This window comes from Scomber japonicus, chromosome 1 (assembly GCF_027409825.1).
Source record: "Scomber japonicus isolate fScoJap1 chromosome 1, fScoJap1.pri, whole genome shotgun sequence".
NCBI lineage: Eukaryota > Metazoa > Chordata > Actinopteri > Scombriformes > Scombridae > Scomber > Scomber japonicus.
This window is the reverse complement of record NC_070578.1, coordinates 27,141,560-27,156,893: the sequence shown is the minus strand read 5'-3', so window position 1 is coordinate 27,156,893 and position 15,334 is coordinate 27,141,560. Positions and strand designations below refer to the sequence as shown.

General features: G+C 38.0%; 1 protein-coding gene across 1 annotated transcript in view; it reads left to right on the top strand.

The window, feature by feature from the left end:
• Positions 1-15,334, top strand: part of LOC128376055 (protein diaphanous homolog 3-like) — a 170,171-nt gene that overhangs the window by 52,426 nt on the left and 102,411 nt on the right. Inside the window, exon 18 of the mRNA XM_053336388.1 lies at positions 13,686-13,781. Within this exon, the coding sequence (XP_053192363.1) occupies positions 13,686-13,781 (96 nt within the window). The remainder of the gene's footprint in view (positions 1-13,685; positions 13,782-15,334) is intronic.

The following is a 15,334-nucleotide window of genomic DNA, read 5'->3' as shown; positions in this document are numbered from 1 at the left end:
ATTGTTGTCCTACATCCTAAACTTTAGAAGGCAAGTACAATACAGTTTTGATTAGGGGTGGAAGAGGAATGTAAGAATTAAATTATAATTCTAATAATCAGCCATTTTTCACAAATGGCAAATATTGATTTTTGTTATAAAGTCATGTTGATGAAAGAAAAAAAAGACTGTGTGGATACTGCACAGCACCCACACACACAAAATAAGTCTTGTAGTTCATTTTCAAAAAAGGCATGCATATTTTATACATACTTTATACATTTATGAAGAAGTTGGTTACTCGGCTTTCAACTATTAATGTTAGTGCAAAAGTTACAGTCGTTGAATGTTTTGTCACAATGGCATTATGTTTTAATTATTATTACTTTTTGGTTCAAATTTGATTTAGTGACACTAAAGGAGGTTAGGAGTTGGCTTTCAAAGGGGACATGTGGGTTTTTTTATTTTCTGTAATGATTTTGGATATCTAAATTTGGTCAAAGTTTTAAAACTTGAGGTTAACATGATAGAAATGCTCCCTGCAAGTCAAAACTCAGGCTTAAATCTGCTCTGAATGTATTGACAGCAACAGTTCTGGAGCTTGCACAGCTACACTTTGGCTTTAAAGAGACATGAGCTAAAACAGCCTGTTTCAGACAGAGGCTGAACTGTAAATGGGCATAATGTCCCCCTTAAATAAATCATTTTCAAGGGCAAAAATATTTGTTCATTCAAGTAATGCCTTACACATTTAAGACAAATGTACATGAAGTGGACGTGTAAAAAAAAGTTGAATGTAATTCATTTCTAAACATGTTTTGCTCTCTTATCACCATGATAATGCATAAATTCAAATTCTTGAAAAAAACAAAAACAAAACAGTATGCACTGTTTACACTATGCACACTCAGTTTCCTTTACTGGTGAAAGGCTGAGTTATAGTGATGCCTCGTTTTTTGAGGATTGATTATACAGTTTGATAAAAGAGGATTTGCTGTATTTGACAGAAGTCATTCGCATAACTTTCACATTAAATATGGATGGTGAGGGGTGTACTAAAACTCAATCACTAGATCCATGACTGAGGTTATCTCACTGTGATTATAAAGGTTATAAATGGTAGGTTTTAAGTTGAGCATAGCTAATGATACTACAATGTCTGCCTCTGAACCCTGCTCTGCTTTAATCTGTTCCCTTGACATCTGAGGGCTTTAATTGCAGTCTTTGTGGTTACTGTCTCACATACTGAGAGTGGGACCTGTAGGGTAGAGAGGAGTCCTACTCAGAGTTTCATCAAGGAACTTCAAAAGTGAGAGAACTGAAAGTAAAATAAGCTGAGTGCTATTGTAATTCAAAGTAACACATTGTAAACTGACCCGTGTGCAGTGGCTGCACAAATCTGCATTTCTATGGTGACATCTCTAAAATGTGTTTTAGTTTTATGAAGTACTTCAGCAGTGAAATTTTTTTGTGGGGGAGGAATTTTTTTACACATGCATCAAGAATTTGAATTCACTAAGAAAATTATTTAGCATATTTAAAGCTTGTACAGATTATTTTTGGTCTCACAAGGATAACTCAGAATGCACATCATTTCAAATTCTACATTGCAGCCTTTCAGTTCCTTTCATGCACATGACAAGAGAAGTTTGCTCAAGTTTTTGGTACAATCAATGCAGTGAATATGGGTCAAAACAAATTCATGCACCCCAGAAGATCTGGGGAGGGAGAAGTATGTATATGCAATAAGTGAATGATTGTATTCTATTTAAGTGAGGGAACTAAAGCTCTGACCTGTGATGTCAATTATAAGACGTTCATCATTGACTATTAATGTCACTGGTGACTTATCAATAAATTATCACTATGGAACATTAAAACGTCCCTGTTATGAGAATATGCTCTGTTTCTAGTGTTTGTCACTTTTGTCCTTTTGTTATGAAGAAATATGGACTGGATCTAAACTGCCCAAGTTCAAAACAATCAGACTTTTTTCAGTTTATGAATGTATTAATGCTCCCTGTGGACTATAACATTGCTTTGTATTCAGCACAATGCTTTCTGCTGTCTCTCTGCTGACAATAAAATGTCTAAAATAATGCTTTCTTCAAACATCACTAACCAGCTGTTCTTTCTCTTGTTTGCTCTGCCTCCCTATTTCTCTCCCTTTCTCCTCTTGCTTTTTCTTAATTCTGTTCTCGCAAATTCTACTTGGCTGCATGATCTACCTTGATGTTTCGCTCCGGACCAGAAATCAAAGGTGAGTATTTTTCATTTTTATCTGTAACCTGTAGTTGTTTTTCTCACCAACTTCTTTTTTTCTTGTTTCAACACTTAATTTATCTTTAAAGGTCTTCAGTCTGCCAATATCTATCTCTCAATAAACTTCACAAACTCACAGTTATAGAATGAGAAGTGTCACATAAACCTTTATAAATAAATCCAAATAGTAGAATTATTAAGTTACAGACTTAAAGGTCACATTTTGAAGGAGCTGCAGTACATAGACTATGACAGCAAAAGTAAATTCCAACTAACACAAGAGAATCAACATTGAACAATTTACTTACTTTGTGTGCTGTAATCACGCTGGGTATGCCTTGTAAAATTTGCCCTCAGCCTGGCTTGGCTAAAACATCACAATAGAGGACAGTTCTTGGTCACTAAGCACATTCAGTCTACCATTCAGTTTATTTATTTATTGAATTATTTTGGTGCAGTGTGATTACTTTCACTGCCTACACAGTTTCAAAGTAGCAGGCCATTCATCCTGTTAGCTTTGATCCTGAACTGGAGTATTAGAGGTTCATGACAATGTGTAGCACATAAATGTATTGCATTTCACACAGATATTAAAAGCTTTATTTATTTTACATCTGTCCTATTATTCAGTGATTTTTTTCCCGATTAGCCATTTCATGTGTTGTCTGTGTTCAGATGTGTACTCTTTAAGAACTTCAATTTATATAGATTTTATTTTAATGACAACAATTTGAAAGAATTTTACTTAGCCTTTCCTTTTAGTGGTACAGAAAAGAAAAAATAGGGAGAAACAAACAAGCAAATGTAGTGAATGGATGCCCACAGAAGAAGAGGCTGATAGCTGTAAGAACTTTCAGCAGTGTCTTTGATTTTATGGATAGCCTCTAGAGAAGCTCTTTGAAATCATCAACGTCAATAGATGGAGATAAAACATGTATGGAAAGGCTTTCCATTGGGTGAAAATCACATAATTTTAGAAACACTGGCAGGTGGGATTTGAGGGTTATGTGAATTCTCTTTTATACTGTACTGGCCTTTTGTGTTTATTCATTTATACCAGCAGCGTGGTTACTATCTTGTAGTTTAACGTTAAAGCGACATCAGTAGACCTACCAGTAGAGTGCCTCCCTCTATCTCACTCTGCCTCTCTTTTCTTTGTTCGGTTTTTGTTCTTGATCATTGAAAGCAGCTATTTGTGAAAGTTAGATGAAGAAGATTATGTGATTCCTTTAGTTACACGATAAGTTTTATCAGGCTTGGGTCTGATATAGGTATATATGTAATTTAGATATGTAATTCTGCTGCCTGGTCTATTCTGTGCACACACCATCTATTGCATGGCAGTCCCTCTTCTATTGCTCTTCCTGGGGTTTCTTCCATTTGTTTTCCCTGCAAAGGTTTTTTTTCCCATGCAAGTTTTTACTATTTGATTTGATGGTGTAAGGACAGGCGACGTATACTGTACATATTGTCAAGCCTCCTGAGGCAAATTTGTGGTTTGTGATATTGGGCTATATAAATGGAAATTGACTTGACTGGATTTGACATGGCTTGAATTGACTTGGGCTAAATATACAACTTGTGTTAGGAGATTTAATATGGATACCTTGATAGCAAACTGCTGCTTATTCACAGATCCAGCCAATACAAAGCAACATTAGCATTTGTTTGGAGCCCCAATCAATGTATGTGAGCCCAATACTAATTCTCCTTCTTGCTCTGTTTTGCTCTCAACCAATGCATGAGGGAAATGTAAATTCAACAGCTGTAGTTGCCACATTAACATAATCTGTCTGTTATTTGCTGCTGGATATGTAGTCTATTGTTTATAACACAGTAAAGTTATGGTCTGCAAAACCGAAACAATGAGCTGAAAGACTTTTAAACTCTCATTAATGTTACTTGTCCCAAGAGGCCAAAAAAACAATTAACACAGATTTAACATTTAGGTCAAGATGTCAGAAATGCACTTTTAACATGTATGTTACACATATTGACTACCATGTTCCTATCTTTATGGACTCCTGTTTCTTATACCCCTTCATTCTTTAGACTTTACTATTATGTACTGTAGTATAAACCGGAGCACTAAAATTTATTTCATTTTTTTCAATTCAATTTATCCTGAATAAGGTTCTTGTTCTTTTCAGAATGGTTTTTCATTCTTTATCATAAAAAAAACAACACATTAACACTGTTGGCTCTAAACAGCTGAAATAAGAAAATTACTTTTGCGTGTCTGTCTGTTATGCATGAAAACACAGATTAATACTTTAAACCTTAATGCAATATACATTTATTTCATACCAGTTTTTCATATGTTGAGATTAATGTTGTGTCACATTTACAAGTGACATTGTGGATATATGTTGTCATATTTCATGGTCAAGTAGAGATATCTTAATTGACTAGAAGAAAACAGCTATATTATTTCTCTTTTCTTTTTGTTTATCAAGAGAGAGCAGAGAGATTCATTGTCAACCGTATTTCCAGGAAAATGAGCAACAACATGAAGAGAGCTGCCCTTTTCTTGGGCTCCTTTTCGTTCTAATAAATAACACCCAATTAGATGAAACCCTCAAAGATCACAAAAGCAGTTTGCCATTTCTCCCCAGGACACAGGCATCTGCTAATAACCTACCTTTACTCCAAAGTCAAACACTACAATGTAAGAGACAGAGATGTCGAGAAACACAAAAGGTGTTAAAAATGGCGCCTTCTCTACCATACCAACGGCATGATTATGTGCATACAGTTAAATGCAGACACACCTAGTTTTTTCAACAGAACCAAATCAAAAAATTGTTGGTTCAAAAAATATTTCTATATACTTTTTATTTAATTTTTCTTAGCTAAGTTAATTATATTTACAATTTCCAGCCCTACAATATTCCTATAAGTAGTATTGATAATCACAAATTCATTAATGATTCTAATTATTAAAACATTAGCCCCGCTGACATTGGATTTTGGGGGCCAGTGCTGATATTTACAGAATGAGACAGAGCAGTCAACATACAGCAGTAGTGGAATCTCCCCTGCTACAGCTGCACACTAACTGAGTAAAAATGTTGCTCTACTGGAAAAAGAAATTGCAAGAGTTTCAACTATGCAGTGGAATGGACTAAGCCGAAATGGAATATAATATTCTTAAATATTATTTTCATAGTATTATTTTCAGCTGTATAATCACCTGGAAATAAGAATTATTGTGTTTTTCATAGAGAGCAGGTCCTCTTCCATGGAGGCTGCCATGTTGCACCGCCATGTTTCTACAATAGCTCAGAATGGAACCGCTGGCGTCCACACTGGCTACCAAATTATTTTGTCTCAATTGAGTCCTGATTCGTGCTTTTTACAGTGCTACGAATCATAGGTATCCATGATTAAGTTTGTGAAGGTACACAGTGTTTATCGTACAGTGAGGGAAAAAAAGTTATTTTTTCCCAATCAAATGACTTAGTAGAAATGAAAGAGCAGTTAAAAACTTGGAGAGATGCTTCACAAGTGTCCCCTTTTTTATTTATCTTGCCCTAGCGTTAAGGATGTGTTTTCAGTGGATGTCAAGCTCTGCAGATCAATGTAGCCTGTTAAAGAGAAAGTTGAAGAAAGACCAGCTCTCTACCCACTGCTGGCATGCTGAAAGACATAATTAGACAGCCTATTTCCATATGATTATAATGGCTAGGGAAGACAGCATGTTTGTGTGGGTTTTGTCAGTTTTCACAGGCGTATTTGGGGACTACTTGAGGGAAGTGGTGGGTGTATGTGGGAGACGTTCTACTTGTATGGGTGGTTGAGTGGTTTGCACACGATCAAGGGAGGGCTCCCATATGGAGGTAAAGACCCCGGTCAGAGCTGACAGCTTGTCATGACTTGTCAAACTTAGACTGATGTGACACATTAAAGAGTCATGATCATTCAAACTCATGCTTCTAGACTGCAAGGCTTCACTTCAGTAACCCTCAGAGTACTTCTAAATTTGAGCCCCGTAACAAACCCACATATAGTGATGATTAATAGGTCTCTCGAATGCAAGTTGGGTGCATTTATAATAAAAGCAAGAGCTTTTGTGATATCTAGATGACTTGGTAGGCTCTTGAATTACAGTGAGACAAAAGAAGCTAATGAGGTTGGTTGACACCATCATAGATGTATCATGAAGAGATTGAGGACTAGAGGAGGTGGGCATGAGAGGATGGGAAAAAAAAGGTTGTAGGTGGTCCCTTTTAAATAAATTGCCCAGAGGAGGCTTAGAAAGTAAAGTCAAAATGTTTTTATATATTCATATGCTTTAAGTTGTTGCACGCTCAAGACTTAAATAAGCTTATTACCATTAATATTTCATCTGCATTTGGATTAAATAAAGACAATGAGTGTAGGTTTCCTTCAAGGGTATGTAGGGTCCAATTGTGTTCACAGAAGGTAAAAAAGAGCTTGAAATGACATCAGCATGTTTAAATATAGCTTGTTTTGAACCACATTGATTATCTGAGGATAGCAGCATGATGTCCATCTCGTGCTGTCCAGTAGTTAGTATTGCTCTCCATCTGTATGCTATCTATCCACATCAAATGGACGTTCTCTCCCGTGTGTCTCTCTCACACTGCCTTACTTGTTCTCCCTCTTTCTCCCACTCTGTTTTTGTTTTTTCTTTGACATTTTAAAGAACACTTTATATCTATAATGACTTCATGCGGCTGCAGAAATTTAGTGCCATTATGAGTGAGCTCATCAAATGCATTATCATTAAAGGCTCTTTTCATTGTGGTTAAAAGCAAAGTTTCTGATCACATAGTACACACAGTGGATGGATGGCTACTTTTTTTCCTGTCTAACTATGTGCAGCCTAATACTGGCTACTGTGCACTGCAGTCCAATCACTAACATCACCTGAATCTGTGGCTGTATCTGAAAATGTCATGTCACATTTGTCACAAATACATATGCATACTCTCCTCACAAGCTCTTTGCTTCCATTTTCCTTTGGGTGTGTGTGGTTAACCCTCTGCTCTGTTTTTATGTTCCCCCTTTCTCCTTCATTGTTTTCTTCTCTTTTGTCTTCAGCCTCAGTTTCTGAAGCATCAGCACCTCGATTTAGTCACAATTTTTGTTTTTATGTTCTCATATCACCAAAGCAGTGGCCTGGCTCGTTAAAAACATATTTGCTTTTGCGACTTTATTTTTCTGCTGTGATTTTTCATCCAAATGTGGGTTTGTGTATGTTGGGTGGGGTGTGGTGGTGGTGAAGGGTTGGGAGCAGGCATGTTTGCAATGGCGGAGGGAGAAAGGTGGAAAAATAATGGCAAATGACTTCAGACATGAATGATTTAGGCTGTCATCAATCCATTGAATGACTTGTGAAATGTTAGGGTGGGCTTAACAACTGTTCAGTTCGGACTGGTGCTGTCACATAGTGAAATGAAATGGAGATAATAATGCCTCATACCTGATATGACAGAGTAGTCAGAAAATACTCATTTTAACACACACACACACACACACACACACACACACACACACACACACACATACATTCAGAGGCTATTGGTAGGTCTACAAGAGCCCTTTAGAGGGCACTACTCCACTGAGAATAGAGGTACTGGTAAAAATCAACCCTTCAGCACACACTGATTAACAGAGGCTCCTAATCTATTATGAATCTTCTGATTCAGTATCAATAATTTCAGTCCAGGTTTGTGAATTGATTTGTGAATGTGTATGCATATATATTCTTTCTGTAGGATATGCCAGCTCCTTTGTGGAGAGCAATTGACTGGTGTGTTGTAGACGCTGATACTCATGCAGGGGCAATTTTAGTGGTTTAGATTTAGCAATGATCTTGGTATAGCAGGGATAGAGGAGGAGAGGAAAGGAGAGAAAAGCCTAATGAAGTCTGTTAATTTGCTGCTATCAGAATGAAAGTCTCAGACTAATTACGGCCCTGGGTCATCTAGTCTGCATCACAGGGAGAGGTGGCCCTGCATGGTTCACTTTGATTAGCTCACTCACAACACAGCTCCTCACTTCATTACTCTGATCTCCCTCTCGCTCTCACATTTGCTGGTACTCGCACACCCGCAACTCTGGATGAGGGGGGGGTTAGTACTCTGTGCGCAGACAGACCAGTCAAGCCGTCATGTCAGTATTAGTCAGGATTGCTGGAGTGCGCGTTGATGTGGCAGAAAGGGAAAGGTGAGGGCAGGTGTGTCTAGGCAGCTACTGGACATACTGGATGTCTCTTGTGCTTTCTGTCAGGCTGACTGAAGTCTAGGACTTAGCTGGATCAGAACCATACAGCGAGTCAACAGTCAAGCCGAGCGCCTAGTTTGACTGTTCATCTCCCCTCTGTTGACTATAGAGTTGACAGATGTGTCGGAATGGTGGATTTGTTCACTTGCTGCAGACAGCCCTCCTCCTGTGCATCAGATGTCTCATAGTGGATTTTTGCTTCAGGCAAAGGTGTGTGTGTTTGTGTGTGTGTGCGTTCAAATTATATATGCGTGTATGCAGTGTTTGCACATTGAATGGTGAGGCCCCCGAATTATCCCTGCTACAGAAACTCCCCTAATAACAGTGATTTAAACTTTACCTGCATGACTGCCTTGATTGACTATTGGAAACAACACAGTGATTTAATTACCCTTTGAAGACTGTTGCCCTCTCAACTTTCGACTCACTGTGCTGGTGTGTCTGTGCTCTCTCAGGGATAGATGATCGTATCACTATAACATGCCATAAATAATGAAGCCTCATCAAGAGAAAAGTCAACTGGAGGGTGTGATGTCTCCTTAGGAAGTGAGCTAGTTGGACAAATATTGGATAAAATGATGGGCCAAATAAACACACACATACACTGTCTATTTCTCCCTTGTCTCACACTGCTGTCGGTTCCTTATTTCACTTGATACTCTTTAGCTGTTGGTGGTATTACTTATCACGTTTATGCTCTTTTCATTTGACATTAGTGTTAGAATTTTGTACGTGCGTATGTGAGCATGAATGTGTGCAAAAAGGAGGGTTTTTCCTGTAAAGTGTTTTCTCTGATTAGAAATCTATCCTGATAAGATGAAGTGCTGGTGTGAGTGTAGTGGGCTGGGGAGAAGGCGGATGAGATTTGTGTGTGTGTGTGTGTGTGTGTGTGTGTGTGTGTGTGTGTGTGTGTGTGTGTGTGTGTGTGTGTGTGTGTGTGTGTGTGTGTGTGTGTGTGTGTGTGTGTGTGTGTGTGTGTGTGTGTGTGTGTGAGAAGGGTGAGGGGTGGTGGTGGATTTTGAGTTGTTACTTGCTTGTCTCTGAGGCCTGCCTGTCATGTACAGCATCAGTCATGCTCTTTCACAACAGTTTTATTTCATCCACCATTCCCTTTAGTGCTTTGACGACACAATTCACTGATACTGCCTTGTGGGAAGTGCTACTGTTTGTGGGAAGCGTGTGTGTGCAATGTTACCAATAGTCATATTTTTGTCAAGTGCCTTTTAAACTGGCAGAGATTGGTTCAGGACCAGTCAGTGAAGTTCTCACAAGTGAGAGGAACTAGATAACTCTATTTTAAATTCATATGTTTTATCTTCTCATGACCCCGCAACTTAACATCCTTTTTCACGTCTCAGGAAAATAATAAAACTTTGCCTCTCTTGTGTGCCACGGACCCCATGTTTTTTTTCTTTTTAATTCAAGATGAAAACACACACTGACATGTTTATTTTCTTTTTGTTTGTAATAGTTTGAATAATGCACAATGCATCTTTTCTCCAATGTATACTACAGCTGAGAGTAAAGGGAAATTGAGACAGCCCTTCATGTTTGCTCTATTTTTCATACTTATTTCTCCTGCTACTTTGTCCACAGTCCCACCATCAAGTTGACATTTATCACAGGCCTCCATTAAGAGGCCTTAACTGGAAAGTGCTTAGATGGTAGACAGCTAGCACTGTGTTCACCACGGCCGAGCAGGCCTGTCAACTGACACTGTTCTTAGTGCTGATGTCTGTCTCTGCTGCTCCGCCACCTTCCTGTGGTGTCTGATCTTAGCTTCTGATGCTAACTGCGGTATTAGTCAATGGCTTTGTTTGTAATTAATAACATCCTGGCACATTTATGCTCTGATTTTCTCTAGCTCTGTTGCACTGAACAGGTGCAACCTTTTCTTTTTTTTCTTGTAGTGTGTCATATTTTCACACAAATTAATGTTGGCAAATCTGCTCATCATTGGAGCCTAAAATATCCACTGTACGTGCACCGCACCTGTGCTTGGTTCTTCCCTACTTTGCTGGACCTGTGATGTGATGCAGACTCCCCACTGCTCTGCACTCACAAGTGTATTCTTATCTTCCCCACTTCCTGGGTGATAGCGCAATCTGATAACTACAACAGTCGCCGCTCCCTCTGATTGATTAACCAGTGACCTCTGACCCCCTGTGGGACATTTTAATTGGCTGATGTATAATGAGCAGGCTTCCCTGAAGAAGAGCTGTTTTAAGGCCAGAGAGGATGGGGAAGAGGAGGGGGGTTGCTGGAAGGGGGCAATCTAATTAGCTGATTTAACTGATAACACCTGAGGCAGTGCAGTGAGTGTGTAAGTATGTGTGTGTTTGCAATATGATTTTCTATCTTATCACCATCTCTTGTGTGATAGAGATGGATGCAGCCCTTGCAGTATTATGTGAGGATGATTCATGGATTATATGACCACGCCAAGTATGCTTTATATGCACTGAAACAAGGTGTTTAATACTCTGGTATTTTGTGTGTGTGACTCTGTGTGTGTTGTTTGTAATAAATGAGATTCTGTGAGGCTATAAGTTATGATGAGTAGATCAATACTACATCTTAATGCAGTAAGCTGGAGGCTTTCGAGGGTCGGCTCCTTATATTGCATCCAAATACCCAATAACATCAAATTCAACATTATATTCCCGTAAGAATAAAGACTTAAGTACTTTATGCTGTTTTTTAAGGTAAATATTGACATCTTCACATTTCAGTTTATTTAATTCATGCCTTATGATTTATATTTGTACTTGATAACAGGCGCTGTGGCTGCTGTCCTTCATGGTGACTGAGATCAATTAGTTTTTGTGTTAGCAATTTAAATTGTTTTACATCTGTCATTTATCCTTTTGAACCTTGTTTTTTTCCCCCCTCTTTTAACAAGCTGGAGAAAATAGTTAAAAATAGATTTTAATCATATTATCATATAGCTGTTTGTTTCAACACACTTGTTGAAGCTACAGTATATGATGCTTATACTGAATTTTTCATATGTTGACATCTTAGGACATGTTTTGATCTTGATTAGGGCTAAAAACAAAAATGTATTTTAATTGCTGTATGCCATCTTTTTTTGTAGATCAATCAAATAATTGTTTGGTGTATAAAATGTCAGAAGATGGAGAAAAGGCCAAATTGATATTCAAATTTTCCAACTAATGGTCTAAAATTTCCCCAAAAATATTATTTGTGACCAAGAAAATGGGCAAATAAACATTTTCACATCTGAGAAGCTCAAAGCACTTTTTACTTAAAACACAAACAACAAAAAAATAATGAAAAATTGCCAATTAATGTTCTGTTTATTAATAACTAAATGACCTACTGACTAATTTTTTCAGCTCTAAGCTCTAATAATGCGTCTTTTGCATGCCTGGTGTTTCTAATTGTGGACCAACAAAAGTTAAACTTGATGTTAAAAGTTAATTTGCCTTTTGCTCCAGTTGTCTGTTTGATCTCATTGTTTTCTACTTGCTTCTATCTTTTTTTACTGAGGATTTACAGGGCAGTTGTTCTTCCTTTACTTGAGTCTCTTTGTGTTTCACGCTGCAACGGACAGGGTGCAGTTCTATGAAATGTATTTTTATCTCTTCCTTCTCTCTCTTCTCTCTTTTCCATGGTACACATTTTCCATTGTCCTCCTTGTCTGTCCTTTGTGTTTTCACCTCTCATGTATTGAAAGACTGTGAGGAGAATGTACCAACTGAGGACCCACGTAAGTCAGAGGATAACTCAGTGTGTTGCTGTGTTAATGTGTTTCTGTGTGTGGTGGGGTGAACTGTACTGTAGGTGTTCATGTTTGTGGACATGCTAACAGTGTATTCTGCGGGAGCTCCCAGCATACCTCTTCACTTTTTAATTAGATACAGCATCCCTGAAAAAAGACAAGCCCAAGTGGAACAGTGGAAATACTTTTCCTGTGATTCTTCTCCTCTCATCTCCCCTCTTCTCCTCTGCTCTCTTGTCTTCTGCTGCCCTCCCTTTTCCTCTCTTCTCCTCTCTGCTCCTCTCTTCTCTGCTCCTCTCCTCTCTGCTCCTCACCACACAAACCATAATTACAGCACCAGACAATTACCCAGCATACTCCTGGGATGCACATTTTGTTCTCTTAATCTGATGTCTTAAATAATTAAAACCAACCATGAACTCCTTTTTGAGCATAGCTCGAGAGGGTTGTACGTGTGTATATATCTTTGCGTGTTGTGTGTTCTTGGTTTGTTGTTTTCCTGTTTGCAATCCAGATGTCAGGATTCCTCCCCTAACTACCACTAGCATAGCCACAATCACACCTTTGTGGCTCCCTGTGACCTAGAATAGATTTACCTCCACCTATAACCTGATTACTATATGTGCAGCACTGTGTTTATGGAAAAGCCACACGAATGGTTCACTCATACCCTCCTCTGTCAGTGGTGTGATCACAACACTCTCCCATAATCCCTTTTTCCACGCTTCTCCAACTGCAAAGCATCCTGCAGTCATGGCGAACTGCATCATATCTCTGACTTTTTTATATATGCAAACATACAACCCCCCCCAACAAAAAAACAAACTAAATGTTTGTGGTTGATTCAGACAGCAGGACTCTTAAAATGAGTACTGTTTCACAGCTAAGACTGCAGCTAGGAATTAATTTCATTTTCAATTATTATGCCCGTTGCTTTTTTGATTAATGCTTTTGCCTATAAAATGTCATAAAATATTGACAGTTGTCTGTCACATTTCACTTTGTCCTTGCTGATGGCACCAAATGTCTTGTTTTGTTTGACCCAAAGATATTCAGTTTACAATAATGTAAAATAAAAGAAAGCAGCAGCTCATTTTTGGAAGTTGGTACCACATAATATTTCGGCAGTTTTGCTTTAAAAATTGCTAGGATGAATCAGTTATCTAAATATTTGTAGATTAATTTTTCTGATCAGTTGATCAATTAATCGACTTATCATTGGAACTCTAGTTTCGGCTCAATGAATAATAAAATGTAACTGGACAATCTCTACATTCCAGTTGACTTCCGTTATGTTGTACCTGGAAAAAATGAGATGTAAATCTCATAATCCCATAGTAAATGAATTTGTGTGTTTTTTACATATCAGCAGTACAGTAAGTGTTTGCATTTGTGTAAAAATTGACCTTGTATGTTGGGAATAATTCAGTGTTTCTGTCTTCATCAGCCAAAAAAGAAGAGGAGGACCTGGAGGATAAGAAATCCATAAAGAAGAGAATTAAAGAGCTTAAGGTGCTCGATCCCAAGATTGCACAGAATTTGTGTAAGTATTTGTTTCCTCTCAGCCTGTTCCTTCTCCTCATCTCACACGGACTACATTTATACACTTCTACTCTATGTGTCTTAATGTTACAGTAAACTGCTTGCTGCTGTCATCTTACAGTAGATTTCACAGCTCCTCTCCTTATCTACATGAAGTTTCCATATGTCCATTATGTTCTTTGCATGTTATGCAAGTGACTAAAAGAGACTTCTGGAATGGAATGAGTCACTTATTTTCCTTGTTGCTATAGTAATTAAAATTTTTATCGTGAACCTGTCCACTGTTACCTGTGACACATGTCTCCACACACAGAGTTAATTAACAATGTTAAGCATAATTATGGTAAGAAGAAACACGAGGAAAAATGCTACCATGTATGGTCACATCAATCTCTGTCTCAGTCTCTCCCTTTCTCTTCCTCACTATCTTACACACACACACACATTCACACACAAATGCACGCATGCTTGATCTTAAAATGACCGGTTTAAAGGCACCCGGCATTAATGAGGATCCAGTTGATCTCTTAAGTACTTCCAGATCTTAGCACCTCATTGGCTTATATCAAGGGGAGCCGTGACCTTTGTTTCATGTATTAAAATAAAATGAGACTAATCAGCCTAGTAACGGTGATAAATCATGCAGTGGAAATTATAGAGCAGGAATGAGGAGAGAAAAAAAGGAGAGTAGGCGGTTTATGTGTTCCACCATAGGAGGTAAAAAGTTTAAAAGGCTCTGATTGAGGTTGAGAAGGCGTATGTGGGGTTTTAATTCAGATTGTGTCACTATTAAGATAGAGTGCAATTTTATTCCATCTATTGAGTTTTAATGAGTCAAAATTTCGTTCTCACAAAGAAGTTACTTGGCTGACTTATGGCACATTTGAACATATTTTTGACCAGTTTGTCAGTCAAAGCTCCATTAAAGGCTCTATATGTAGAATTATGAAACGATTTATATGTATTAATCCTTTTTTTTATTGCCAATGAGTGAACGGAAACTAATGCAACTTAACAAAATAAGACCGTACCTGACTTTCACATTGCCTGTAACTGTGTAACTGTGGACTGATTTCTATTTGAACTACTTGGGATGGATTTTCCATGAAAATTAAAAGGGTGTGATGCTTTTGTGCGCTCCAGAGTGTCTTCCTTCTCCCGCTAATGACAATAAAAAAATTACATAATGACACAACTGCTATAGTTTCGCACTACGATCTTGGGAGTGAGCATACAAGCTTAACGGCCACAGGCATCGCTTAGGGGAAGGAATTTCTGATTTCTACATACTGAACCTGTTAAATTATGCTTTTGTTTTTATCTTATTGTGTTTTGAAGTCTGCCAACTCAAACTGTGCATGATGCCACCTCAGTAATTATTACTAACAGTTCCTTTTATCAGTCTGCTTGTCTTATTTTTCAACTTCACATGAATTCTCCAGCATTATGTTTCCTTTCAATGCTACCCACCTGTAAATTCTTCCAAACCAAAGGACATTTTCTCGATTAGCTGTGGCATCCTCAACACTATTGTCAGAGGCATTACATTTAAAA